The sequence below is a fragment of the Mesoplodon mirus genome (assembly GCF_964341445.2).
Source record: "Mesoplodon mirus genome assembly, chromosome: 1".
In the NCBI taxonomy this organism is placed as follows: domain Eukaryota; kingdom Metazoa; phylum Chordata; class Mammalia; order Artiodactyla; family Ziphiidae; genus Mesoplodon; species Mesoplodon mirus.
This window is the reverse complement of record NC_138976.1, coordinates 231,054,201-231,080,518: the sequence shown is the minus strand read 5'-3', so window position 1 is coordinate 231,080,518 and position 26,318 is coordinate 231,054,201. Positions and strand designations below refer to the sequence as shown.

The following is a 26,318-nucleotide window of genomic DNA, read 5'->3' as shown; positions in this document are numbered from 1 at the left end:
TTTAAAGGTTGAGTACCTTAAGGGAAACCTCGTTAAAACAACCTTTCATTTAATATTAAATAGAGAATATCTCATAATGGGCTGCCTTGTCTCTACTGTACTTTGTCAGCGAGAGATCTGCAGGGTCCCCCTCCATCACCAGAGGATGATGACGGGGACTTTGCTTTGCTCCTATTTTTTTTAACCAAACATGTGACTGGACCGTCAGTGCTCAGGCGGAGGACGGTTGCCCAGAGCTGCGGAGCTGAGGGAGAGCCCGGGGCTGTGTGGCGAGGGCGCCATTCCTCCATCACTCGTTTGCTAAGAGGCCGAGTGACCTTGCAGCTGCTCCGTGACCTTGCAGCTGCTCCCCGCCCGTGCGGCTGCCCTTCTGAGAAGTGCCCCACCAGACAGAGGGATCCGTGTGCCATCATGTGTACTTTTTTTTTTTTTTTTTTTTTCCGTACGCGGGCCTCTCACCGCTGTGGCCTCTCCCATTGCGGAGCACAGGCTCCGGATGCGCAGGCTCAGCGGCCATGGCTCACGGGCCCAGCCGCTCCGCGGCATATGGGATCTTCCCGGACCGGGGCACGAACCCGTGTCCCCTGCATCGGCAGGCGGACTCTCAACCACTGCGCCACCAGGGAGGCCCCATGTGTACTTTTTATGAATGATTTAGGAATGACAGTTGCCTTTTTCTTTCTTCTCCCCACCCCAAGAGAAGAGAGAAGGAAATTTATCTTCGTAGTTGGTTTGGTTTTGTTTTGTTTTGGATCATAGGACCTGAGGACAGTTTGAAATATCATACGTACTTACTTCCAGATGTTCTGGAATTGAATTGGGCACAGGCTCCATTTTTAGCTCTGTGGTAAAAACATCACTGTCTTCTGGGCCCTTACAGGAGAGGGGATAAGACGTGGGGCTTGGGGGACTTTGTACCGCGTGGACCGAGGTCGGTGACGTGACCCTTCTCTCTGACTTAGGAGTACAAAGTCTCCAGCTGTGAGCAGAGGCTCATCAGTGAAATCGAGTACAGGCTAGAAAGGTCCCCTGTGGAGGAATCAGGGGACGAGGCTCCCTGTGGGGAAGCGTCTGTGGAGAGTGGAGCGGCCCCATCCTTCGAGACGAAGCTGAAGCATTTCAAGATCTTTGAGGGGATGCCTGTGACCTTCACGTGCAGAGTGACCGGGAATCCAAAGCCGAAGGTGAGCTGCAACAAGGCTTCTTAAGAGTTATGTTCCCTGAGGATGAGTTTGGCTTCCAGCGTGCCACACACCATTGCAGCGTTAGGGGGAACAGGTGCAGACGAAGCTTCTCAGCACCCGTGATGTGAAACGCTTGAGTTCAGGGCCGTCCTCAGGAGGCACTGGAAGCCAGCAAGGGTAGAAGAATAGAACAGGACAGGACAGAATAGCAGAATAACGGACGAGGAGCTTTTCATAACCCACGTCATTTACTCGTGTAATGCTGCCGTTGTTACACCCAAATTGCAGACGACGGGCTGAGCTCAGGGGGGTTAATGAACTTTCCCAGGGTCAGAAAGCTGTGAGTGGCCAGGCTTGAACTTGAATCCGCCGCCTGTGCTCTGTACCAGACAGAGGAATAAAGCTACCACAGATGATGGAAACTGCAGATCTTTAGTCTACAAAACCCAAGGCCTCCTGTGTTTACAGAGGCGGTGGACGCAGGAATACTGTGAGAAAGGGTCCTCCGAGAAGCTTCTGGTACCCACAATGAGGCCGGCCTGGCCGGAGCCCTGTTCCTGCGAGCACGTGGGGATGCTGGAAGGAGGGAGGGTGGCCCTCTCTTTAAGGAGAGACTAGAATCACTGCTCACTGGCCCCACAAAGTGGCAAACAGGACTACACTTTTCCCTAGAACTTGAGAGAAGAGAATAAAAGAGGCATCCATGAGAAACCGAAACTCTAGAGTCACACTCTCACAGGATACACAGCCCAAAGCTGAGAAATTAATGTGAAATTTAGTCCAGGATGATTATAATCCTAAGGTTTCTGGCAGAAGCAAGTAAAAATTGCCCCATAGAAGATTCCACGCTGGGGCCTGTCAGACACCTACAGGGCAGGAGGGGGAAAAGGGAGTTCACAGGAAAAACAGACCCTGCGAGCAAACAGAGTCCACAGCAAAAGAAACGGGAGAACAGAAGCCAAGGTGCCACACAGGATAGAGCCGTCTTGAGGGGACTCCTCTGAAATTACTGTGTTTAAAGTGATGGAAACAATTCTAAAAGGAGTAGACACTTTAGTGAAAGAACAGGACCAGAGATAAGGCACATGTAAAATAAGCAGACAAAAATGAACACTGTACTCCCTGAAATGAACATTTTAATAGGGGCTGGTGTAAAGGGGCCGGGCCGGGACCACACCTGAGACTTTGAGGGGCTCGTGCTCTGTGGCTCCATCCGTCGTTCTGTTTTCACAGGAAGGGAAGTTGTACCACCATACTGTTTCCCTAAAACCGAATCCCAGCCCCACAGTCAGAAAAAGATAGACCAAAAAAATTAGCTTTATATTTTCAGAGCCATTGCCACCTCCTAATGGACTTCACAAATCAGCTGTTGTTAGAGAACACTTCTGTGTTATCTTGAGATAATTGGATCATTGGTGTGTGTTCACAAACATGATATCAAATGTGTGTATTAAAAATAAACATGCAGCTTATGAGTGGAACTCATAATTATATCACCAACTTCCAAAATAGTCACAAAAAAACCCCCACGTTCTTTTTAAACCTTACTCAAGGCACGATTACTGATCGGGTTCTAAGATCACTGAATCCTGTTCTTAAAGAATTATGTTGGCTCGAGAGGTGGGCTTTGGTTGCAACGTGACTGTCTTGTTCTCCTACAGCCTTGAGTGTTTCACAGCCATTAGGAGGTTGATTTTCCAGAACTGTTTCCCGTTGGATGTTCTTCTGTTTTCCTGGCTGCTATTCTTTTTCTTCCCTCCCTGGTTTATTGAAACCTGTTTCTCCTGCACATGTTCTAGAAATTGTATTAGGATTGTTGGAGTATGGAATACTCATCGTGTTTAAAAATATACATTTTTTTAGCTTATTTTTTTTTTAATTTTTTTATTCTGCCCTTGACATGCTTGTTCCATTGAGCTATGAGAAGATGGAAGAGAATTTCTAGTTCACCCTGTTTTCATCTCTTGTACCCTTCCCGCCCTGTCTCTTAATCTCATTTGAAAGTTGTATTCCAAGTACAACAGAGGTGAAAAATATGATTAAAGGAGAGAAATAGGGCTTCCCTGGTGGCGCAGTGGTTGAGAGTCCGCCTGCCGATGCAGGGGACACGGGTTCGTGCCCCGGTCCGGGAAGATCCCACATGCCGCGGAGCGGCTGGGCCCATGAGCTATGGCCACTGAGCCTGCGCGTCCGGAGCCTGTGCTCCGCAACGGAAGAGGCCACAGCAGTGAGAGGGCCGCGTACCGCAAAAAAAAAAAAAAAAAAAATTGAGAAATAATTCTAAAGAACTGGCATAGCGGAAAGAGTGCAAAAGGGAGAAATTATGTACTAATCACAGCTGCTTTGTTCCATCAGAAATAATCCAACCACTAAGAGCATGATAATTACAAAGTATCACGCCTTATGTAACTTAACTTTTAGAACTGAAAGTTATTAGTCTATTTGATGGTGAACTTTTAGGTTCTGGAGATTAATAATATAGTTCCTATAAACGTGGAACTAACTGAAAACTGAGGGTAGGAAAAGCTACAGCGGTCGGATCCTGATTGTTCTTGCACTTATTGCCTGCCATCTATTTTTAGCCTTTTCCTGTCTTAGACATGGAAGTTTTAAGAAAGATTTTTCAGATTCAGAGGCTTTGACAGGGAGTGCAATTGGAAGGCCAGCTGTGGTCTCAACTGACATATTGACTTACATGCAGGAAGAATTTCATTTTAAAGCAGCAAGCTCTGAACTAAGTTTCTTCTGTTGGGCATCAGGAATGCTTTTGGCTGCAAGGAACAAAAGTGACCCCAAAGAACCTGCTATGGCTTGAAAAGGGAGGATGTATTTCCCTCCTGATGGCAAGTGTGGAGGGGCCAGTGCAGCATCCCGGCCGTGTTAGGGCTGCTGGCTCTGTGACCCAAACTGTGGCCCGTCTTCAGCTGTGCAGTTCATGATCAAGTCAGAAATAATAACCAAACCATGAGAGACCCACAGACCCAGAATCTTGCTTAAAGGTGAGGGAGGGAAGGATGACCCGTAGAAGAGCTCGTTTGACCATTTAGAATTTTTCTGTTTAGTCAAGATTTTTACTTTATTTTTCACATTTAATTTTCTATCACCCCAAGTTAAAATATGATTTGAAAATTATTATACATTTCAATACTACTGTGTCTTCTTTAACGTAGTGGAGCTGAGGAACTGTAACCTTGGTCCTGTGCCCCTCAGCTGGGAATTAAAGTGATAGGGTTCCCCCGTCAGCCCCTCACCTGCCCAACGCCTCACACCCTGTTCTGTTTGACACGATTCCAAGGAATCACTGGGGTTTAGGTTCTGGTTTTGTTGTCTACAGTAACCTTTTTACCTTTACAAGTAATACATTTTCATTCGGGACACTTGAAATAGAAGCAAAAAGAAAACTGGGATGCCAGCTCAGAACTCATCACTGTCCTCCATATAAATAGTGGATGAATGTAAATGCCTGCTTATATACACCTTAAGAATAAAAAGCGGCTATGTAATTTCTAAAACTGAAGTAGAATTCAACTTGCTTGCCACCCACCCTTTTCGCTCAGAAGTCAAGGTCCTGCCCCGACGTCCTGGCTCGCGCTTTAACTCGGGAGCTCAGGGCGGCCCGTGCCCCTCCGCTCACAGGGCCTCACCTTCATCTCTGCCTTCCCCCTCAGACCTACTGGTTTAAAGATGGGAAGCAGATCTCTCCCAAGAACGATCACTATAGCATCCGGAGCGACCCTGACGGGACCTGCTCTCTGCATACCGCGGCCTCCACCCTGGACGATGACGGGAATTACACGATCATGGCTTCGAGCCCTCAGGTGGGGATGCGCGGTGGCCTCGGGCCTGTGCTCAGGGTGGTGGGGTTTCCCGGGCAGAGGAGCTGCTTGGCTAACGGGGAGTCATGCCTCTTTGACTTGAAACTGTTTTCCCAATTCTCCATCCAGCGTGGTTTCCCAGGATCGAAACATTCTTTCTTAATATTTATCTATTCCGTGAGATGTTTGTCTACATGAATAATTACGGTGCAGATGTGCATTCTTTCCATAAATATTGTTGAGAGCCTGATATGTACACCTGTCGTGTGGGTGATGGAGCTGCAGTGCTTCAGGGGACGAGGTCCCGAGACAGAAGATAAGCCAGTAAACATGCATAAACCATGTGATTGCAGGTAGGGTTATGTTGTCAGGAGAAAGGAGAGTGAGGGGTATGGATATGCACACGTAATTCAGTGGGATTTAAGTAATGTGTAAGTGTGGACAAATGATAATTTCGATAGAACATACAGCATTCAGGATTTTTGTTTGTTTGTTTACACCCAGATGTTTTGTAGTTGCCCTTAGATTTAGGGTCAAAAAATCGGTTGACTACTTAGAATTTAACAGACAGCTACTGGGTACCATGTTCCCAATTCAAGCCTGCAAATTCTTTTTTATTGAATATCTTGTATATTTTAGGTGCTACACTGGGTACACAGAAATGTGTAAGCAGTGATTTTGTGCCTTACAAGCTCAACATCTGACTGGGTATTTTATGAAGTCTGTAGAAATCATGTAAATAACACACTTTTTTAAATTTTTATTTTATATTAGACTATAGTTGACTTACAATGTTGTGTTAGTTTCAGTTGTACAGCAAAGTGAATCAGTTACACATATATATATTCTTTTTCAAATTCTTTTCCCATTTTGGTAAAAAACACTCTTTTTAAAAAAAAGAAAGCTAAAGTTAACAGTTTTATTATGTAACTGATGAAGATTGCCCAGAAGTTATCTTTTTAAAAAATCTCTATTTATATCACTCCCTACTTCATTATTTCTTTTGAAGGAAATATTAAGTGTTAGAAAACGATACAAATAATTTTAGCAAAGCTACAGACTTCTGAAAGTTTGTACAGTGTCATCCTGTCCTAAGGTCACATTGTCGTAAAGATACATTTCTGCAGTGATGGTAAGAGGGAAACTGAAATTGCCCACGAATCAGGCTGTGACCCAGGATAGCGGACTCGCACTGACAAGCAGCAGTTTCCAAGTTCATGCGCCTTCTTGAGGTTCTAACTTTTCAATCAATGAACACATGACCATCCCTTTGAAAAATAGTCAAAATCACAACCTTTACTAATAAGTTACATTTTAATGCTTATTTGTGTTCATGTTGTTTGTATTTGAGGGGACGAAAGTGGAATTTTCTTTTTTTAATTATATTTTTAGTATGTTTCCTTGACTACTTTTTTTTTAATTGCATCTTTATTGCACTTTGTAGATATTGCGTTTTTTACAAATTGAAGTTTTGTGGCAACCCTGTGTTGAGTAAGTCTATCACTGCTGTTTTTCTAACAGCATTTGCTCACTTTACATGTCTGTGTTACATTTGGTAATTCTTGTTATATTTCAAACTTTTTAATTATTATTACGTTTGTTATGGTGGTCTGTGATCTTTGATCGTTGATGTGACTACTACAACTCTATTAACCAATTTCGATTTTCAGTTTTCTGCCTCTCAAAAAAGTAGTGGAGGGCTCAACAAAATCCAGAAGTTTTCTTCGCTCTGGGTTCTTTATTTCTCTTGTGCCCTAGAAAGGCTAGGGTGGGCTGTGGAGCTAGAAAATTCACTGTGTTCCTTATGTGCTCACCGTTCCTGGGGTCCCGCTGTCCACTTCAAGGCGTTTTTCCTAGTGAATGTTTTGAACTGTTACTGGAGTGAGCAGTTTTATCGATAGAACAAGAGAAGGTGAATGTCAGGCTGCAGTTCTGAGTCTGCTCCTAGTCTTCTTCGGGTGACGTAGCTTTCCATGCGGGACAGTTCTAACGGGAAGGACCAGGCAAGTGGCAGCGGGCAGGCGGCTGGGCTCCAGGGTGGCGGTCTCTGCGTGCTTATTAAACCCCTGACCAACCAGGGGAAGGAGGGCTGAAGATGCCCGTGTCGACACGGAGAAGGAGGAGGGGCACAGTCAGAAGACGGACGTGACACACGAAGACCAGGCGTGGAGACGGTCGGGACAGTTCGGGAGAGCCGGGGGTGCAGTTCGGGGTGACGGGCGAGCACGCGGCACCGGCGCGTCTGAGCTGGGTTCTGGCCGCGTGGCCTTCAGCGAGTCCTGAACCTGTGCGCCCGCTTCCTCGTCCGTGAAGTGAGAAAAATAATACGAATTTAAACGATGCATGGAAAGCACTCGGTTTACCCGGCATGTGACGTGCTTCCAGGAAGCGCAGGTTATTGCCGCTGTTTCCGTTCGGGGACGCTAGTCCCCCTTCTCGGAGCAGCACCCCGAGCTGGCAGGGGCCGCGGAGCCCGGCCGTGTCCCTCCCTCAGCGCCTCGAGTCCAGGAGTCAGGGAGGGCGGGCATCTCTCCCCAGCGCGGTGCTGGCGCAGCGTCTCTCGGCCTCCGCCCTGGGAGAGGCGTTCCCGGCAGGGGCGGCTCGGTCGCGACTGCACAGCCGGGGCCCCACGTGCACAGCTGGGCTGGCGGGCGCCGCCCTCGGGCCGGGCCGTGCGCTCTGCTGCTTCCCGGAGCCCCGGCCACGCCCCCGTGGCCGCCCTGTCTGCTGCTTCGCCCTTTACCTTTCGGAGGCGAGACTGAGAAATGCGGGGTGACCGTTTCCCTCAGGCCACCAGAAGCCCGGCTCTCCTAGCACACTCGCCCGTCCTGTCTGTGAGTCCAGCAGGCAGCGGCGTGGCTGCCCCGGGCCCCCGAGCCCGCGAGGCCCCGCGACAGAGCAGTCCCGATGCCAGAACCCCGCCGGCCCTCGAGGTCGGGCCCACGAGGATCCTCATCAGCGGGGCGCGTTCTCAGAACTGAGCGTCTCCTTTCCTCCCGAGATGACCGAAGGCAGGCGTCTGAGGAGGGGCTCCCGAGGGGAATCTGAGGACGTGCTCGGCGTGGGCGTTGGGCCTCAGCCTGACACGGTTGTCAGTCTTGGTGTTTATGGTACTTGGCGGCCGCTCTTCCGAGTTTCTGAGTCGCCTGGTTGCTGCCCGCGCCTCCGGCCGGCTCTTCAGCAGCAGGTGCGTCCACACCTGCCAGATGTGGGCTTTGTGAGTCATCTCCGAGCAACTGGAGTGAACTTCCCACCCACTTAGGGCAACAGAGTGGCATTTCAGCCCTGATGAGCAACGCCCTGTTTCTCCACCTGCTCCGTGCTGCAGGTTGTCGCTTGTTGCTGTAGGAACACGGTGACAGAAATGCTTCACGCTCCACAGTCTCAACTTCAGAAGCAGCTGCTATGGTGTATAGTAAAGGACTTCGCCACTCTTGTAATTTGTGAATGAAAACACGGTTTAAAAGAAGCATGATGTAAGTAGGCACTGAAAATCTCAAAAGTAAAAGCTAAGTTTTTCAAGATACGTTAGTCCCAGAAGCATAGCGTGGGGTCCGCTGATCTGGGCTCCCTGCTTCCTTGACGCCCTTTGGTACCTTCAGTTTTTTCCACGTTATGGAGGATTTGGGTTTGGGAGGGAGACAACTCCATCTCTTCTCCGGTACACGTGGCCTCCACGACGTGACGTGACCGAGGGAAAGAGGAAAAGGCTGATGGAAAAATGAGTTCGTTAATGAGACACAGACGGCCGAGCTCTCCAGAGCAGCGGAAGGTAATTCCCGAGAGCAGCCAACAGAAAGGGTGAGAAGCAAGGAAAGAGGAAAACACGGTCAGCAGGTTATTTTATAGAATAATTTTCCACCGGGGTCAGTCTTCAGGGAATAGGAAACGCGTTAGATGTTGTTGATGGCGTGCAGTTTGCACCTGGGACAGAACACAGCGCTCTGGGCGAGCGTGGGCCGTGGAGCATTCAGCCCGGCAGCTCCTGGGAGACGGTCGCACACTGAGTGGGATCGTAAGGGACTGTGCCGCGTTACGGCAGGCGGCTGCCCAGCCGAGGACCACAGGCTCCGCTTACGTCCGACTCTAATCCCATCTTGAAGACAGGGCGGAATGGAAACACAAATGTTTGACTTTGTTTTGCTGCGTTGCTAGCTTCCCCCGTCCTGCTCTCTGCGTTGGAGTGGCGGTCGTGCACCGCTTGCCGTGTCCTCCAGTTGCAGTGTGCGCACGCGGCAGGCTTTCCTGAGACCTGCGGGCCGCAAGTTAGATTTCATAAACCGGGAAACGCAGATGTTTTGTCCGTAGCACATAAATCACTGGCCTTGCAGGAGGCCTCAGATACGCATTACAAGCTGCATGGTTAGCAGAGAACCACCTTAAGAATTCAAACGCGTGGTTCGCGCTATAGCTTTAAACACTGAGGACTTGCCTGGAATAGAAAAGCAGTGAGCAGCTGAGTTAAATTTAAAAGGCTGGTTTGTTGGTTGTGTGTGTTTCAACGTTACAAGGTTTTCTGGCACCTTCCAAGCTTCCCTTCAGACATCCACTTCCGTTACCCCTTCATGTGTTAGTGATAAAGCAAAAAGAAACGAGACAGTTGAAAGCGAACAGACGGCATTAATGTGCCCCTGAGCCTGGGATGGCGGCAGTTTTACTAGCTCAGTTGGCACGTTTGTAGGATTAAAATCACTGAATACTCATTTTGGATGATCTTCCTCAGAAAACATTCAAACTTAAAAATCTGAACTTGCTATCGTGCACATTGGAGGCATCTTTTCAAAAATGCTTCCCTGAGTTCTGGACTGAAAATGTCAAAATTACACCCCTCGCTACTTTGGTTGCTTTCTAAGTAGTCCCGTTCACTTGTTAGTATGTATTGGTATATATATTAGTGTATATTAGTAGTAATATACTTCGCCAGTATCGGCGTGTCATCAAACACGGCTCCGCCTCCTGAATTCCAGGCTCTTCCCCTTTCTATTCTGAAGTGGAGGATGGTGTGGGAATAAGAAGGTGGTAAATGACCGCATATGCCGTTTTCTTAAGTTTGGGAAGTTAAGGAAGATTCTGGGGCAGTATTTGTAGGGTTCTCAGCATCGCAGTAAAACTCTTGAAAGCTGGTAGAAATGTGTACTCTTTACGGAGCAGCATGCCAGCCTGTTACCGTGTGTTTGGAGCGGGGAAGGGAGACCAAGTGCATCCCAGGCCCGGGCAGTGCTTAGGGTCGGGCAGGACCCCTTTCCTCCTGGGCCTCGGACGCAGCCGTCAGACACCTGGGAGGTAGCTGTGTGCTGGCGCCTGGCAGGCAGCAGCGTGGGGTGGGGAAAGGCTGGTCTGCCCTCCACAGTCTCCCTCCTTCGCTTGGAGTACTTGGCTTTTCCTCTGGAGTAAACTGCATCCTAATGCCAAAAAGAGAGAGAGAGAGAGGAAAGACGAGAGAAAGGAAAGGAAAGAAGGAAGGGAGGGTGGGTGGAAGGAGAGAAGGAAGGAAACTCCATTCATATGGAAAAAGTGGTGTTGAGCAAAACGGTTCCTATCCATCTGGTGGTGATTACAGTTACATCTGTATCCAGTGCTATAAAAGTTTAACATGTTGAGCGTTTAGCATGTGCCAGACACACCACCAAGTACGTGAGCCCTGTTAGCTCGTTGAATCATCATAAGAGCCCCTCCCTGCGGGATGACCAGCAGGGTCCTGTCCCACAGATGAGGACCCTCTCCTAGGAGTATGTCGCCTGCCTCGTCTTTCCACTGTGTAAGGGACACAGCTGGTTACAAACCCAGGGCAGAGGAGCCAAGGGCAGGCATCTGGGGCTCATCCCAGCGCTGAGAGCCCTGAGGGGCCGGGGGGCACTGGTGAAAAGAGGCCCCTGAAAGAACCTGACAAGGTAAGAGCATACGCGAGCATCTACTTGGAAAATTTCACTGGAGTCAGCCAAGCTGCTGGGCCCCTAAACATCACCTTAATGTGCACACCTGATGTCACAGACCCGGAGAAACACAGTACGAGCAGCAGTGGCAGAGTTAGCAGTGATGATGACATCAAGTATGTGTACCATTAACAAGATCCTCGTAGATTATATCATTTAATCTTTGCAGCACCCTTGTGAGGTATAGTGCCCCACCTTTTACAAAAGAAGAAATGTAGGCTTGAACAAGTTTAGGATTTGCCCAAAGCTTTAGGAAAAAAAGTCAAAACTCAAATCCAGGTTAGAGGAATTTTTTTTTTTTAGCACCATTATCTGCCTCCCCAAATTCAGGGTTAAAGGTTGAATTTAACTTTTATCTTTATCTAACTACATAAATCATTAGTTAATATTAACTTCCTTGGTGGATCCTCTGGGTTTTATACCACAAGGAAGAATCCACCCAAATTACGTAACTCTTTTAATCTCTCCAAATTAAAATTACTTGCTGAAGCAGCAAAGCAGATAGTAAGGAAACCATATCATCAGTACAATGGAAGCTATTTGTGTGAAACAAAACATACAATTCCTTGTCCTCAAGCTCCAAAAAGAATCATGGGTCTTCTGTGTCCCAGCCGTGATGATAACATCAGTTGTGTAATTTATAACGGGCTCTTCTAAGCAAGTTATATCTAGATTTTCTGTAGCAAGTACAGACCGGGAGGGTTCGATGGAATTAATGTACAGATTTCAAGCTACTTGAGGGAATCCCAAGTGTGTGTAAGATCAGCATGAGAGATTCATATCGTGTGGCCTGAACTTCAGATACAGTTGCTCTAAGTTGGAAGTAACTCCCCTCATAAAGTTAGACTTCATTATGCTTGGAAATTTTTGGGAAAGGCAGCGTTTGTGGCTTCAATGGAGGAAGGTGCTTGTCGCGCAGTACAAGACCGCTTGAGTTTGTGTGTTTACAACAGCTCCTGGGTCCTTCCTAACCCTCCCGTCCGCACTGGTACTGTGTCTTTGCCTTTCCTGGTGACTACGGCCTGAAGAGGTCCAGGCTTTGGGGAGACCCCGAGGGCCCCTCCCCGCATCCTGCCGTGGGGTCCCCCTCCGTGTCCCCGCCAGTGTCCTCTCGAGAGGGGACTCAGAAGGCTGTTCAGGACTCACAGGACCCCTCTGCTTTGGTCACCTGTCTGGCCACTTGCAGTGACAGTGGGGGTCAGGGGTCAACTTTACTTTGACTCTAAGCGCTCCCTTCAGCCTGGAGTTATAGAACTCACCCAGGATAAGTGTGAAAAATCCGCCTGCTTCTCATGTTCCCGCCCTGCGTACTCCCTCTCGGTCATCGTCAGGGTTTAGATGTCCTTCTGCTCGTCCTCCGGGGCCCTGAGAGGAGCGAGCGGAGGAGGAGACCATCTGCTCTGCTGGACGTAGGGAGAGATGAGTCTAAACCAGAGGCGAAGTGACAGGGCCACTTACTCCTGTCGCCCGGCCCCTCTGAGTATTGCTGTGTGTCCCGAGACAGCACTTACCCGATTTCCAGTTGACAGGTTTGAGGGAGAAGACAGTGCGTGTCGCCGGATGTTATAACTTTATATGGGGTATAATCTATAAACCTGTTGACTCACTATGTTTTACACCTGAAATAATATAATACTGTTAAGTGAACTATACTTCAGACAAGATCAGGTGTGTTCAGGGTGGGGTGGCTGTAGACTTTATACTTCAAATAAAAAATTTTTTAAAAAGATTAGAAAATACAGCTTTTCATTAGAATAGGCCCTTATCATGTGACCCTCATGGGTTTAGGCATTAACTGCTTCTGGTTTTAAAATCTCAAATATTCTCCCATTATGGGGACAAGGTGTCCCACAGCCATTATGCTCCTTGTCGCCCCAGGCATGCTTGTTACGTAAAGCTTAGTTTTTCATGCCGGCCGCCCTTGCAGTGTGCGGTTTTGGGAAGGGATACCACGAACATTTAATAAATATGTAACTAAAAAGAAAACTGAAATGACCTGGTTTGCTTTCAGAGTTAGCTCCACGCAGTAGGGGCGTGACCTTGAAAGTGGCATCATCACAAGACATCCTGGGGGGCGTGTTTCAGAGACAGGCCGGGGTCGCGCTGGTCTGCAGGGAAGAGCGCCCTGTGGAGACCAGGGCAGCCGTGGCGGTGACGGTGGCGGTGCGGGGGCGCCGGCCGCTAACCGTCGGTCCCCTCTGTCCCCGCAGGGCCGCGTCAGCTGCACGGGACGGCTGATGGTGCAGGCCGTGAACCAGAGAGGCCGCAGCCCCCGCTCGCCCGCTGGCCAGCCTCACGGCAGAAGGTATCTCACGCGTCCCTTCCCGGGCACTGCTGCTCTTTTACTGTCACTATAACCCAGCTCTGCCAGCATCTCGGGGACACCACAGGAGAGAATGTACTTGGGGGACGGGATGGGGACACAGCAGGAAGCGTGGCGGCGTGTGGCTCCTTTGTAGCTGGGGGCGGGGTGGAGGACGTACCGGCTGGGCCCGGCGCCCTCGGACACGCTGGTCGGTGGCACCCAGGCTCTAGCCACGCTTTCCTCACCAGCATCACGTGGGCTGCCCTCTGGGTTTCCTAAGATGGCTCGTGTGTGAAGGGTCCTTCTCCGGTCGCTTAGGCCACAGGCGTGTCTCAGACCCTAGCCTCGTAGGTCAGACCTGCCGTACCTTGGACGCTTTCCTTGCCCCGTGGCCCCGAGCGAGTGCACGTGAGGACGGGCAGCGGGGCTGTGGCTCTCAGTGACACACGTGACTACAGAAGGGGCCAGTGATTGGGCCGGTCCCTGGGCCCAGCGCAGGGGAGGACACACCAGTGAGGCCACCGGAGGAGCGGGACACGGCCAGCAGCAGCGGGCGGGTCCCCGCCCCACGCGGGCTTCTGCCGGCGTTTGGGAGGCAGCTCCGGCCTCAGCGCTCGCAGGTTTGATGCAGGCTTCCTGGGGCGGGACTTGCTCGCAGCATCACCTGCCCCTGCGTCCGTGAGCACAGCACAGCTGCAGCAGGTCCATTCGCTCTGGCTTCACTCGTGCATTTCAGCCGTTCGTGGGCCCCTGTCTCCTGGAAGGGCGTTGTGCTCATAAATGAGACCTGATGGGTGGAGGCTGGCGATTACTAGCGTATTATACTAAGTTTTCATTTGCTTTGCTCCTACTTCTGCTACTGAAGTGTTTCTTAGCTTACCTTCCAATGATCACCAGCAGGGTTAGTTTCAGCACCTCACTCCTAAGTCTTCCCTGCAGTCACTTTAAATCATATTGCTCTTAAAGGCGGCTCTGGCAGCATACTCAAAAGCAAGAAAGATGCACAAAATCTGGGAGATTTGCACAATTTTATGTTAAAGCAAAAAAAAGAAAAAAAAATACTGCTTTAGGCACATGGTTAACAGATACAGAAGAAAACCTGCCTAAAATGTGATTTGTTTTCCTGGTTAATATGAAAAGAAATTTTTATTAGAAGGACATTCATTCTTTTTAAACAATAACTTTTAATTTCCTGCAAATTTACAATCATAGTGGAAAGCTGTACTAATTTCTGTTGAAAACTATTTGGTAATAAATGAGCAACAGCTGCTGCTGCTTCTCATACAGCTTTCAAAATATTTATTTAGGAAAAAATAGGTTACTGTTAGTTCCCCATTTTCCCCTTTCATGATTTATGCTAGCTGTAAGGGTTAGGATAGCAGATTATTTTAAGTCTGCAATTAGCAGATTATTAAATGTATAATAAACTTCCAAATGAAGCAAGATTTTGTTTTACTGACTTTTCTTATGGTATAATCCCTGGGATTAGGAGCTAGGTAAGCAGGTAAGGAAATTATATTATTACCTCATGTATCATAGAGAAGAGATAACCAAGAACCTGACAATACCTACTGTCTATTTATCTCTATTACCTGTCACCTGTGTGGCGTTCTCCCTCCCATCTTCCTTTCCATCTATTTATCTATCTTTGTGGCGTTCTCCCTCCCCTCCCCCACCTTTCTTTCCATCTGTTGGTTTTCTCTCTCATCCGAAGGTCTCGTTCGAGATCCAGGGACAGTGCCGACGAAGGTGAACCGATTCAGGAGCGATTCTTCCGACCGCACTTCCTGCAGGCTCCCGGGGACCTGACTGTCCAGGAGGGCAGGCTCTGCAGGATGGACTGTAAGGTGAGGGGCGTGGGTGCCTCCCTTCTCCCTGCAATACCGCTTCCCTTTAGTTCCTTTTGGGGAAATTATGTAAAGTATACATCTTTAAAATGTTTTCTAGCAGAAGAGGAGGGAAAATGAGTGGAACCTACTAAATATTTATATACATTTCAAATCATTCTTTGCCTTGGCTTTTCGGTTTTTGTTGACTATGTCCCTTACCTAGAACCCTGTATACCATACTCCAGACAGTGAACTGGGAGGTTCTATCCCTCAGAGTCGTCCTTTTTCTTGAAGTAATGACTGTGTTGGATCTGTGTCCTCTGTCCTGATCTTACTTATATTCACTCTGTTTTCAAACAAATTTTGTATCCACACACCTACTCTCTCAGGCCTCCCATTTCCTGTTTCTAAGAGACATCGGAGCAGCACCTTCATTCCGTCGCTTTACAATAGGGCTTCTTAACCAGGTCCTGGGGTGAGCAGGTCTCATCGGGTGTGTGGGCCTGAAATTACACAGGAGGTTGTATGTGGTACACCTGCCATCAGCTTCCCAGAGGACCTCGAGGCCAAAAATGTGTAGGAACCACTGGTCTGAAATTTTTTGATTGTTTTGTGTTTTGGCCCCATTATTTATTGACCTTAAATTTACATTTTAGCTCTGAAATATGAATAAGCTTTTAAAAAAATAATTTGGGCTCTCTCTGCTGGTTGTCTCTGGAATTGCAGAACACGAGATGTAAGGCACTTAGAGGGATAACTCTGGGCTTGTAGAAATGTATAAAAAGCTTGTAGCAATGTATAAAAATGTATAAAAATGTATAAAATACTTTCCAGCATAATTTTTTAGTATAAATTATTTATTTTTTGGCTGCGTTGGGTTTTCGTTGCTGTGCATAGGCTTCTCATTGCGGTGGCTTCTCATTTTAGAGCACAGGCCCTAGGCGTGCGGGCTCAGTAGTTGTGGCACACGGGCTCAGTAGTTATGGCTCACGGGCTCTAGAGCGCAGGCTCCGTAGTTGTGGCGCACGGGCTTAGTTGCTCCGTGTCATGTGAGATCTTCCCGGACTAGGGATCAAACCCGTGTCCCCTGCATTGGCAGGTGGGTTCTTAACCACTGCACCACCAGGGAAGTCCCTCCAGCGTAATTTTTTTAATTTTTATTTTATATTGAACTATAGTTGATTAACAGTGTTGTGTTAGTTTCAGGTGTACAGCAAAATGATTCAGTTATGCATATGCATGTGTCTGTTCTTTTTCCAAGTTCTTTCCCCATTTAGGTTATCACAGAACATTGAGCAGAGTTCCCTGTGCTCAGTACAGTAGGTCCTTGCTGGTTGTCTGTTTTGTACATAGTCGTGTGTACATGTCCGTCCCAGGCTCCCAGTTCATCCCTCCCTGCCCCCACCCTTCCTCCCTGGTAACCATAAGTTCATTCTCTAAGTCTGTGAGTGTGTTTTGTAAATTAGTTCATTTGTATCATGTTTTAGATTCTACATATAAGCGCTATATGGCATTTCTCTCTCTCTCTGTCTGACTTACTTCACTGAGTATGATCATCTCCAGGTCCATCCATATTGCTGCAAATGGCATTAGTTCATTCTTTTTTATGGCTGAGTAATATTCCATTGTATATATGTACCACATCTTTATCCATTCATCTGTCTGTGGGCATTTAGTTTGCTTCCATGACCTGGCTATTGTAAATAGTGCTGCAGTGAACATTGGGGTGCATGTGTCTTTTTGAATTATGGTTTTCTCCGGGTATATGCCCAGTAGTGGGATTGCTGGATCACATGGTAATTCTATTTTTAGCTTTTTAAGGAACCTCCATACTGTTCTCCATAGTGGCTGTACCAATTTACATTCCCACCAACAGTGCAAGAGAGGTTCCCTTTTCTCCACACCCTCTCCACCACTTATTGTTTGTAAACTTTTTGATGGTGGCCATTCTGACTGGTGTGAGGTGATGTATCACTGTAGTTTTGATTTGCATTTCTCTAATAATCAGCAGTGTTGAGCATCTTTTCATGTGCCTGTGTATGTCTTCAGAGAAATGTCTATTTAGGGCTTCGGCCCATTTTTTTGATTGGGTTGTTGTTTGGTTTTTGTTTTTTTTGTTATTGAGCCACACGAGGTGTTAGTACATTTTGGAGATTAATCCCTTGTCAGTCGCATTGTTTGCAACATAATGTTTTTACAGATTGAGTTTCAGTGTGTATATATATTTATATGTGTGTATTTATTTGGGGTCTGTAACTAAGAATTCATACAGACCACCTGTAAAATGACATTTGAGTCCACAGGGGAAATTTTATTTTAGTAAATTAGATGATACCAAGGGATTACTATTAATTTTATGTATAAAAAGGGAACTATGACTATGTAAGAAACATCTGTTTTTTAGAATGATACTTCATAAAGTATCATAAAGTATCAAGTTCGGGGTCTATTTTTAAAATATGATGAATTACAAAAGAGTGAATCTAGGTGATAGCTACATGGAGATTCACAATACCATTGGCTCTACGTTTGATCGTATTTAAGACAGAAATCATAGCGCTTTATTTTTCTGCGAGTGACACAACTGTCCTTGAAATGCCTGCCTTTACAAGGATCTTGGAAACAAAAGGTAATCTGTGGATTTTACTGTTACGATCAGACCTGGACAAATGTGGAAAATCTCGTCACAAGGACAGACAGAGTGCTGTGAGTTCAGGAAAAAAAAACTTTTCCAGTGTATTTAAGCTTTAAGAGGGAAAAAAGAATCACGGGAACAGGCCCGTCGCTAAGGCAGCAGCTGCTGGGCCCCTGACTCGCTCCCCGGACACTGACTGCCCCGGCCGGCTCGCGGCCTCCCCCCGTTCCCACGGCAGCCGGAGCCGCCCAGCTGGCCAGGCTGGGGCCTGCTTACAGTGACCCAGTTCCTGAGGTCAGGCTTGCCTTGCTGGCCTCAGAGGGAGAGGACTCGGCCTTCCCCTCTGCCCGGCTGCGCAGCTCTGGCCCAGGTGGGCCCAGAGTGCGTGCGGCATCTCCCTTCTAAACCTGCTGTGGCCTCGCCGGTACCTGACCGGCCAGGAGGGCCAGGTGTGCAGCCCGGGAGGGAGAGCCCACCCCCTTCCTCCATGCACCTGTGCTGGCCCGACAGGTAGAGCGGGCGTGGAGCGCCAGGGGTGGCAGGTGGATGGGTGGGAGCATGCAGAGCCTGGCCCGCTTTTAGCCACTGATTTAATTGTTTTCTGTAAATCCCTAGGCCTTTGCTGTGTGTGTTTGTTGGGGGGTGAGGCATCCTGGGGGCAGTATACATGAGCGTCACACAGCAGGAGTGGAATTTGTGAGTTCTCTGGCTGATTTTGGCAGAGCTGATTCTCAAAAGAATTGGTTTACAGTCCCACTGACATCTTTCCGTATGTGATTTCCCACTGGTACATTTGGGGTAGGGGTGAAAGGGCCTTCCTTGCTGGTGCTTTTCTTCCCGTTCAGAATGCAGGGCCCTAGAGTAAAGAGCTGACAGACGGTGGCCACCCCTCCCCTCACCGCACACCACGCTGTTAGCCATTCAACGTGCTTTTGTCTGATCTCTGGTCAGCACGACTGTCACGGTCTGGAGAGTGGTGGGTTTTTTTTCCACCGTTTCCATCGTGAGGCTAGTTTGTTGGGATGGCCTTCCGGGTCATTTCATAGGGCTCCTGTTAACTTACTTTCAAGGATTATAAAATAATAATAGCCCTGTGTCTTAATGGCTGCACTAACTAATGTCTCTGCAGCTACAGCAGCCTTGATGAGAGGCTTTATCGTGAACCATGCGAGCTGAGTGTGAGTCCTTGTCATGGTTGGACATCTTTTTTCCAAAGGGCTCAGAGCCCTGGGCTGACATCACCCTCAGCATCTTTATAACCTGGGTGAGGAAAGATGAAGGCGAATGTTTTTAGTCCCCATCTCACTTTTCTCTGGGCTGCTCTATAAGAAACGTTTAGAAGTGAGCCCGTGTGCGCCGAGAAGCTATTCAAAGATTTTAAGCAAAAGAGAAATGTGGGCTTCCCTGGTGGCGCAGTGGTTAAGAATCCGCCTGCCAATGCAGGGGACACGGGTTCGAGTCCTGGTCCGGGAAGATCCCACATGCCACGGAGCAACTAAGCCCGTGCACCACAACTACTGAGCCTGTGCTCTAGACCCTACGAGCCACAACTACTGAAGCCCACGCGCCTAGAGCCTGTGCTCCACAACAAGAGAAGCCACCGCAGTGAGAAGCCCACGCACCGCAACAAAGACCCAACGCAGCCAAAAATAAGTAAGTAAGTAAGTAAGAAACATGACCTGATGCTGAGAGCCTCATGTTGTCCCGAAGGAGGCGTCTGTGCCAGTGTCTTAGGTGTTCGTGTCTTTGCTCTGTTTCCGTAGCAGAGGAATTCATTCGCATTTCCTTCCCGGTTTAGGTCAGTGGGCTGCCAACCCCCGATCTCAGCTGGCTGCTGGACGGCAAGCCCATCCGCCAGGACAGCACCCACAAGATGCTGGTGCGAGAGAACGGGGTGCACTCTCTGATCATCGAGCCCGTCACGGCCCGGGACGCCGGTGTCTACACGTGCGTGGCCACCAACCGGGCTGGACACAACTCCTTCAGCCTGGAGCTCGTGGTCGCAGGTAGGTCCCGGGAACCTCTCCCAGGGTGAGCGTCAGATGTAGAAACAAACTAACCCACGTGGAAAGTACATCAAACCGCTGAAGAAACAGACGGTTCTCACCTGGCAGGTCAGAAACGTCACTTCTTCTTCGCTGCAGCCGTGGTTATTTTTCTTCCCTTCCCCCGTCAGCCTGGCAGCCAGAGAAAAGGGTTTGAGCAGTTTTTCTGGGCCATTCCCCTTCTCCTGGGCCCCCAGTGTCACACAGGAAAGGCAGCAGCAGCCCGGCCTCCAGGAACCAGACGATGTAGGGGAATGTGCTCGTGCAGCAAGTTCTCCACGTAGACCTAGCCTTTGAAGTCATGTGCGGTGATTTCAAAATTCAAAACTTTGAAACACTGTGATCTACCTCCAATGTCATAGATTAAACTTAGGTTTGCTTTTTAATTGACTATATATCTTTATGAAATTTACCTACCAGAATACAGTTTTACCCTGAGGTATGGGAGATGAGTTTATGGAAAGGTTTAGTGTCCTTAGGAGCTGAGCATGAGTAGAGACCCTGTTCTCTGTGCTCATCTGAAAAAAGCAGCAGAACGGAGCGTTTATTGCTCATCACTGCATGCAAAGCACTCACTTGGTCCTCACGGCGGCCCCATGATGCAGTCAGCAAATGGGAATTAGGAGAGATGAAGTGACTTTCCCAGGGGCCAGGCTCCGGTGCCGGGAACCTTCGAGCTCCTTGGGGGAACAGCAGCAGCGAGCAGCCCGGCTACAGTCCAGGCTGGGGATTCTCGTGACAACAAACACGTAGACGTGTTCACACGAGAACACGGGCAGCGTGCAGCCTGTGTGTCAGACCTGCTTCAGCTTCACTCCTTCCTCAAAACTCAACTGTTGGGGTCCCCCCGTTGACCATACCTGTCCTCAGGCCCGAGATGCCCCCGTCGGCACTTCCGGAGGAAGCCAGGGCTCAGCTCCCAGCCCAGCTCTCGTTTTCTGACCGTGTCCTCTGGCAGGTCTGTCTCTGCAGCTCAGTTTCCCCAAATGTAAACGGGGGGCCATGATGCTCAGAGTTTAAGGACTAAGTCGTGGCATGAGGATGAAATCTGCATCCCCACGAGCCTGCTGAGAGCCAAGCTCCCGAGCGTAGTAGCTGTGATACCTACTGTGGAGGGTCGCTGCGACCTAAGGGCCCGTCTTGTACACATTTATGCTCTTCTGAAAACTGGGACCCAGGAAGAGCACCGAGTGAGGTCTCTTCCCAGAGTAGCCCAGGTCACGTAACCACAAAAGGTCCAATAAAAATTAACCCTCTACATAATTCAAGGTCATAGAGGGTCTTAGGTTTTTAAAAATGTCAGGTAGAACGTTCACCTTTGCTTTGCTGTTATTTGTCACAGAGGAGGGAGTGGAGAAGGCCGCCCCCTCGGACTCATTGTTGGCAGCTAGGCTGATGGTAGCTAAGACTTATTCTCCCTCCGGGACTGTCCCCACCGCGGGTCCACGGAGACACTGATGGTGATAGAGTGTTACTAACGGTTCTGATTTTCCCAGACTGGGTAACAGTCGTCGTTTTCATAGCTTTCTTCAAAGAAATACAAATTGGAACTTGTATAGAATGTACATTCCTAGTGTGGAGGTAACTGTTTAAAGCTGCCTCTCCTCGTTTCCCCCTTTATAGCCTGTGGTATGTCCCTCTCAAGCCAGGACCTAGAAATCTCAGTCTTTTGGCCAGCAGGGCGGGAGTCTGGGTGGCGGCGGTGGGCCGAGGCAGGGACCCTCATCAGTCCCCAGCCCGACGGAGGTCCCCCGAGAGGACTCGGGCAGGCGCTCTGGGGAGCAGGTGCGGGCCTGTCGGACTTGAACTGACTGAGGAGAGAAGGGCGTGGAATGCAGGGCAGGAACCCTTCTCGGTGGAGGAGGGATACAGCCTGGAGAGAGGACGCGCACGCTGCCGCCTGAAGGGAAGGACGGCGTCAGCGAGGCTGAGTGGCATTGCTGAAAGCACCTGCGTTCTTCTGTGACACCTTTTGCACCGTCACGGGTAGGTCATCCGTCTCGTGTCTTCGCAGCTAAGGAAGCGCACAAGCCCCCCGTGTTCCTCGAGAAGCTGCAGAACACGGGGGTGGCGGACGGGTACCCGGTGCGGCTGGAATGCCGGGTGGCCGGGGTGCCGCCACCGCAGATATTTTGGAAGAAGGAAAACGAGTCGCTCACTCACAGCACGGACCGCGTGAGGTGAGAGCCCACGGGGCCGCCCCCCCACCCGCAGGGGTCCTGATGGTCCCAAAGGCAGGTGCACAGCACGCGCCTGTGTGCGCCGCCCCCGGGCCGGCCCCCGCACGCCTGCGCTTTCCAGAGGCGGCTGCCCTGCTGTGCGGTGCAGCGGCTCCCCGCCTGACGCAGGCAGTGCTTTGCGGGGGCAGATCCTCTCCTGGGCAGTAAGTGCTCGGCTTCCTTCAGCCTCCCGGCCCCTCCCCTCTCCCATTAGCTGTCATGGGCGGGTGGCCTCTGCAGAATTAGGAGGACCCTGTTATCCGCTGCTTGCACAGTTCTGTTTCTCGTGAGCTAATGAAAAGCGATGCTTCGTGTCCTGAAACAGTTCGAGCCCTATGGCCATGTCCGTCTTTTGCAGCCTGCACCAGGACAACTACGGCTACGTGTGTCTGCTCATCCAGGGAGCCTCCAAGGACGACGCTGGCTGGTACACGGTGTCGGCCAAGAACGAGGCCGGGATCGTGTCCTGCACGGCCCGGCTGGACGTCTACAGTGAGTACCCCTCCCTCCCGCCTCGATGCATTGGTTCCTTCAGTTACGACAAGTCGGGCGTCGGCACACCAAATCACGTTACTCCGATCTGATCAACGACTCTAGCGCTTTCTTTGCCGGAACTTTCACACCGCTCTTTCTCTTTCTGTTTATAGTTTCTCAACATTAATAGTGAAGCTCTCCAGAAGAACAGTGCCCAAGTATCACTCAGGAACTTTGCGTTTTTAGCAAAATGTGCATGTGGATTTCTCTGGTGTTGGCTACCCAGCTGTGGCTTTCTTACCCAGCACCCTTAGGAGTTAACACCAGGCAAAGGCATAAGCACAGATCTTTCACATTTTGTTACTGCCTTGTGCAAATGACTGCCTTTTAACGTTTCTCCCTAAGCTATGATCCTGTCCCAGCATCTTAATTCACCCTAAACGTGCGGCCCATTGAACCTGGAATGCATACTTCCTGTGGCTTAGTGCTTTGTGTTAACATATCTTAAGCAGTTCAGCAGTAGGTTTGAGTGTTTGTGTACGTATATTTGTGTACCTGCATCCCAGATTGAAAGAAAAAAGTTCTAAGTTTACAAACTAGCCCAGTAGCATTATGTGATCTAGTGACAAGAAAACCACTAGGAGAAATTCAGAACTGATATCACACATAAGAAATGACTGACCTCAACCTTCCCTATCGCCCGGTTCCTTTCAAACAATTCGTGTTAGAACATCCATCCAGAATACCTGATGACTATCATTTACTGTGGCATTTATACATTCTGAGCTTTGAAGGTTTTTTTCAAAGTGCGCATCAGGAAGTGTAGCAGCCATTTCAGAGGACCCCCTGAGCTGCAGTGAGTACTGACTACACGATAAGCTACACGCTGTCTCTGTTCCCGAGCTGCTGTAGTCCCAGCGCCCTGTGTAGGCAGTAAATCTGCAACATGTGAGTAGACTTGCAAAACCACCCGTACATTTTAGGACTTCTACCATGGATGTGTTCTGTCTTTTGCAAAGAACACGTGCCTGGTGCACAGCCGGAGCCCTGCTACCTGGTTCCAGAGCCTGAGTCCCGTGTTGTGTCTTGCAGCCCAGTGGCAGCGGCCCCCGCCGAGCACCAAGCCGAAGCGGGTGCGGCCCTCGGCCAGCCGCTACGCTGCGCTCTCGGACCAGGGACTCGACATCAGGGCTGCGTTCCAGCCCGAGGCCAGCCCATCCCACCTGACGCTGAGCCCCGGCCTGGTGGAGAGCGAGGACCTGTGAGCTGGCACTCTCTGCAGAGCCCAGACACTGAAACCACTGCTGCCTTGACCCACACCCTCCTCTGTCACGGGACGTAAAAGGCAGAAACATACCTTTGGCTCTAAGAAACAAAAGGACACCAAAATCCTACTTTTCTTCCTGGTAGACCAGACGTAGAGGCTGCGTACGCGATGCTGATTGATAGGAATGCACACCTTGCACGGAGAATTCACATTCATCAGCCAATTTAAAACTTTGGGAAGTGCTGTGATTCAGGGGGTCTGAAGTGCCAAAGTGCTAACGGAAAAAAGGTGGCCACAACCTGTGTTGTCCCGAGTGTCTTCACTAGCGTAAGTGCTGCCACCCAGCGTGAGCTCGGGGGGCTCCCCGGGGGTGGCTGCACCACAGGGGACACCGCCTGGGCTCCGCGGGGCAGTGTGCTCACGCAGCCAGGGACCCACGCGGGGCATGGGACGAGGGGGGCGCCACCAGGAAGCCCAAGGAAACGCCTGTCTGCAAATCGCTTTCCACTGAACCGTGCAGGAGCCACCTGCCTTCAGCTCTGTTAACATCGAGGGTTTTCTAACAAGGTCGAGACCTGTGTTCTTAACCTTTCTTTACGTGTAGTAGTTTCTTTTCACGTTACCTTGGTAGGGCGCTTACTTACAAACCATATTAAAACAATGCGAAGCACTCTGAATAAAGCAGAAGCATGTCGCAGTCCATTCCACAAAGGGCTTCCCAACCACCCAAGTGACCAAGGTGTGTAGTATCTGGAGGAGACGGGTCCGGAAGGGGCGGAGAGGAGGGAGAGGAAGCACGACCGGACACTCAGACTGTGCTCACTTAGATGGACGCAGCGGAGCACGAGACGGTAAAGGCCAGGCTTTTCTTTCGTTTTCTTCCAACTTAACCTAATACAGAAGCGACAAAACACCACTGTTTCCAAGTCAGGGACTCGAGGGTCAGCCGGAGAGAAGCTCGTGCTCGGGACACTGCAGTGTCGGAGCTGGCGCCGCAGCAGGAGATGGAGGCGCACACCGCAAGTTGAACATGGGCTGAGCTGCGAGATTGTCACGGATCAGAGACAGCCTGTGGGCGCTAGTCTACTTGGGGAGACAAGGACGGGGGTGCCAGAATGCATCTTCTCCATGGCACCGCTATACGGTGGATGGAAACTATTAACTCACTTCCGTGCTGCCACGAGACCTTTTTGCCTTAAGAAGGTGCTGGGTTCCAAGTAGTTTGTAAAGGCATCTCGGCAAAGACTGCTTTTTGAATGCCTGTGATTCTGCATCAGCTAGATGGAGTGGATTCTGACCAGACTTGATGGTTTTAAGTTAGAACCAATAAACTTTAAAAAGGAGAAAAAAACAAATTTGGGCTGATATTATAAAACCTGAGTCTTTAATGGTACTTTCCTATGAAGAGAACACACTGTATTCCTTATGCAAAACACATTTATCTTTCATTATTTATAATAAAAATGTTGACCTCTCTTAGCTCAGTTACTCAATTCAATACGTAGTATTTTTTAAGTAATTTTGTATCTGTGTGCCACCGTGTATATTCCATTGTACCGCTTCACATGGACAGCTTTCTACTTCCTTGTAAGAGCACCAACCAAGCAAGCTTTAAATGCCAGGCTGGAGCTCCGGTGCCCACGTTCTGTGCAGAGTGGCACATGTGTCTCTGACCACACCTACACGCATTGCTGATGTCAGATTTCAGACACCGTGCAGAGTCTCTCCTGGACCTTTTCTGTACTGTAGAATTATGACTTAACATCATCTCTTACTTGCCAAATTTTTCTGAATGTGACTTTCTGCTGATCTGCTGGGTTTGGGATTAAGTAGCATTATTTTGCCACCTTTCTTGTATTTATAAAGAAATAAGTACCATGTTACCACTTGGGATTGTTGTGCTGGTGTAACGTGGGTTTAACATCCATAAATATTTAACAAATAATAGTTGCAATTTTGTGAAGCAAATACTCAGTCGTTTTCGTTTTCTATTGCTTGCTGTAATAAACTGGTACAGACTAGAACCACTGTGTCTGCTGCAGTGCATTCTCACCTGAGCGCAAGCGCCTGGGACAGAATTGGGCTCCTTGTGGCTGTAGGATGGGGTCCCACGTGGTCTGTCAGCGGGGGGCACTGGGCTGCTACAGGCCGTGTCACCCCCCTCCCTCACCAAAACCGGCAGTGAGAATCCCCCTTGGGACAAATCCCTCTCACGCTTTGACACTGGTCAAGGAGCGTCCCGTGCCTTTTAAGGGACCATCTGATCTGGGATCTGCGTGTGGGTGAGAGAGAAGGGGGTGCACCCCAGGGTGGGGGTGACGCTGGCAGCCGGCTCAGAACCCCGCCTGCCTCCGCCGTTTCCCGGAGGGGTGCCTGTGAGTAACAGTGGATCCTGTGATCCCCCGGGACAGTGTCCTGCCACCACGTGCCACAGCCGCTCTCTTACGGATCAAGTGTACGGGGTTCTGGCTCAAGAGGTCCTCCCCCAGACACACCAGGCCCGCTACTACGTACAGACCCATTTCCTCCGAAAGAAACCTCGGGTGAATGAGAACAGACCCACGTCACAACAGGAGGGGCTGAGGCACAGCCTCACTGTGACCCCCACTGCC

At 49.5% G+C, this 26,318-nt stretch overlaps 1 protein-coding gene across 3 annotated transcripts in view; it reads left to right on the top strand.

The window, feature by feature from the left end:
• Positions 1-25,730, top strand: part of PALLD (palladin, cytoskeletal associated protein) — a gene marked incomplete at its 5' end in the record, with an annotated part of 382,869 nt that extends 357,139 nt beyond the window's left edge. For all 3 annotated transcript variants that reach the window (XM_082624950.1, XM_082624951.1, XM_082624952.1), the window contains 8 exons: positions 963-1,184; positions 4,853-5,002; positions 13,143-13,237; positions 14,952-15,084; positions 19,500-19,707; positions 21,761-21,926; positions 22,324-22,457; positions 23,532-25,730. In XM_082624950.1, coding sequence (XP_082481076.1) covers positions 963-1,184; positions 4,853-5,002; positions 13,143-13,237; positions 14,952-15,084; positions 19,500-19,707; positions 21,761-21,926; positions 22,324-22,457; positions 23,532-23,704 — 1,281 coding nt within the window. In that variant the 3' untranslated portion in view covers positions 23,705-25,730. The remainder of the gene's footprint in view (positions 1-962; positions 1,185-4,852; positions 5,003-13,142; positions 13,238-14,951; positions 15,085-19,499; positions 19,708-21,760; positions 21,927-22,323; positions 22,458-23,531) is intronic.
• Positions 25,731-26,318: the final 588 nt, after the last annotated feature.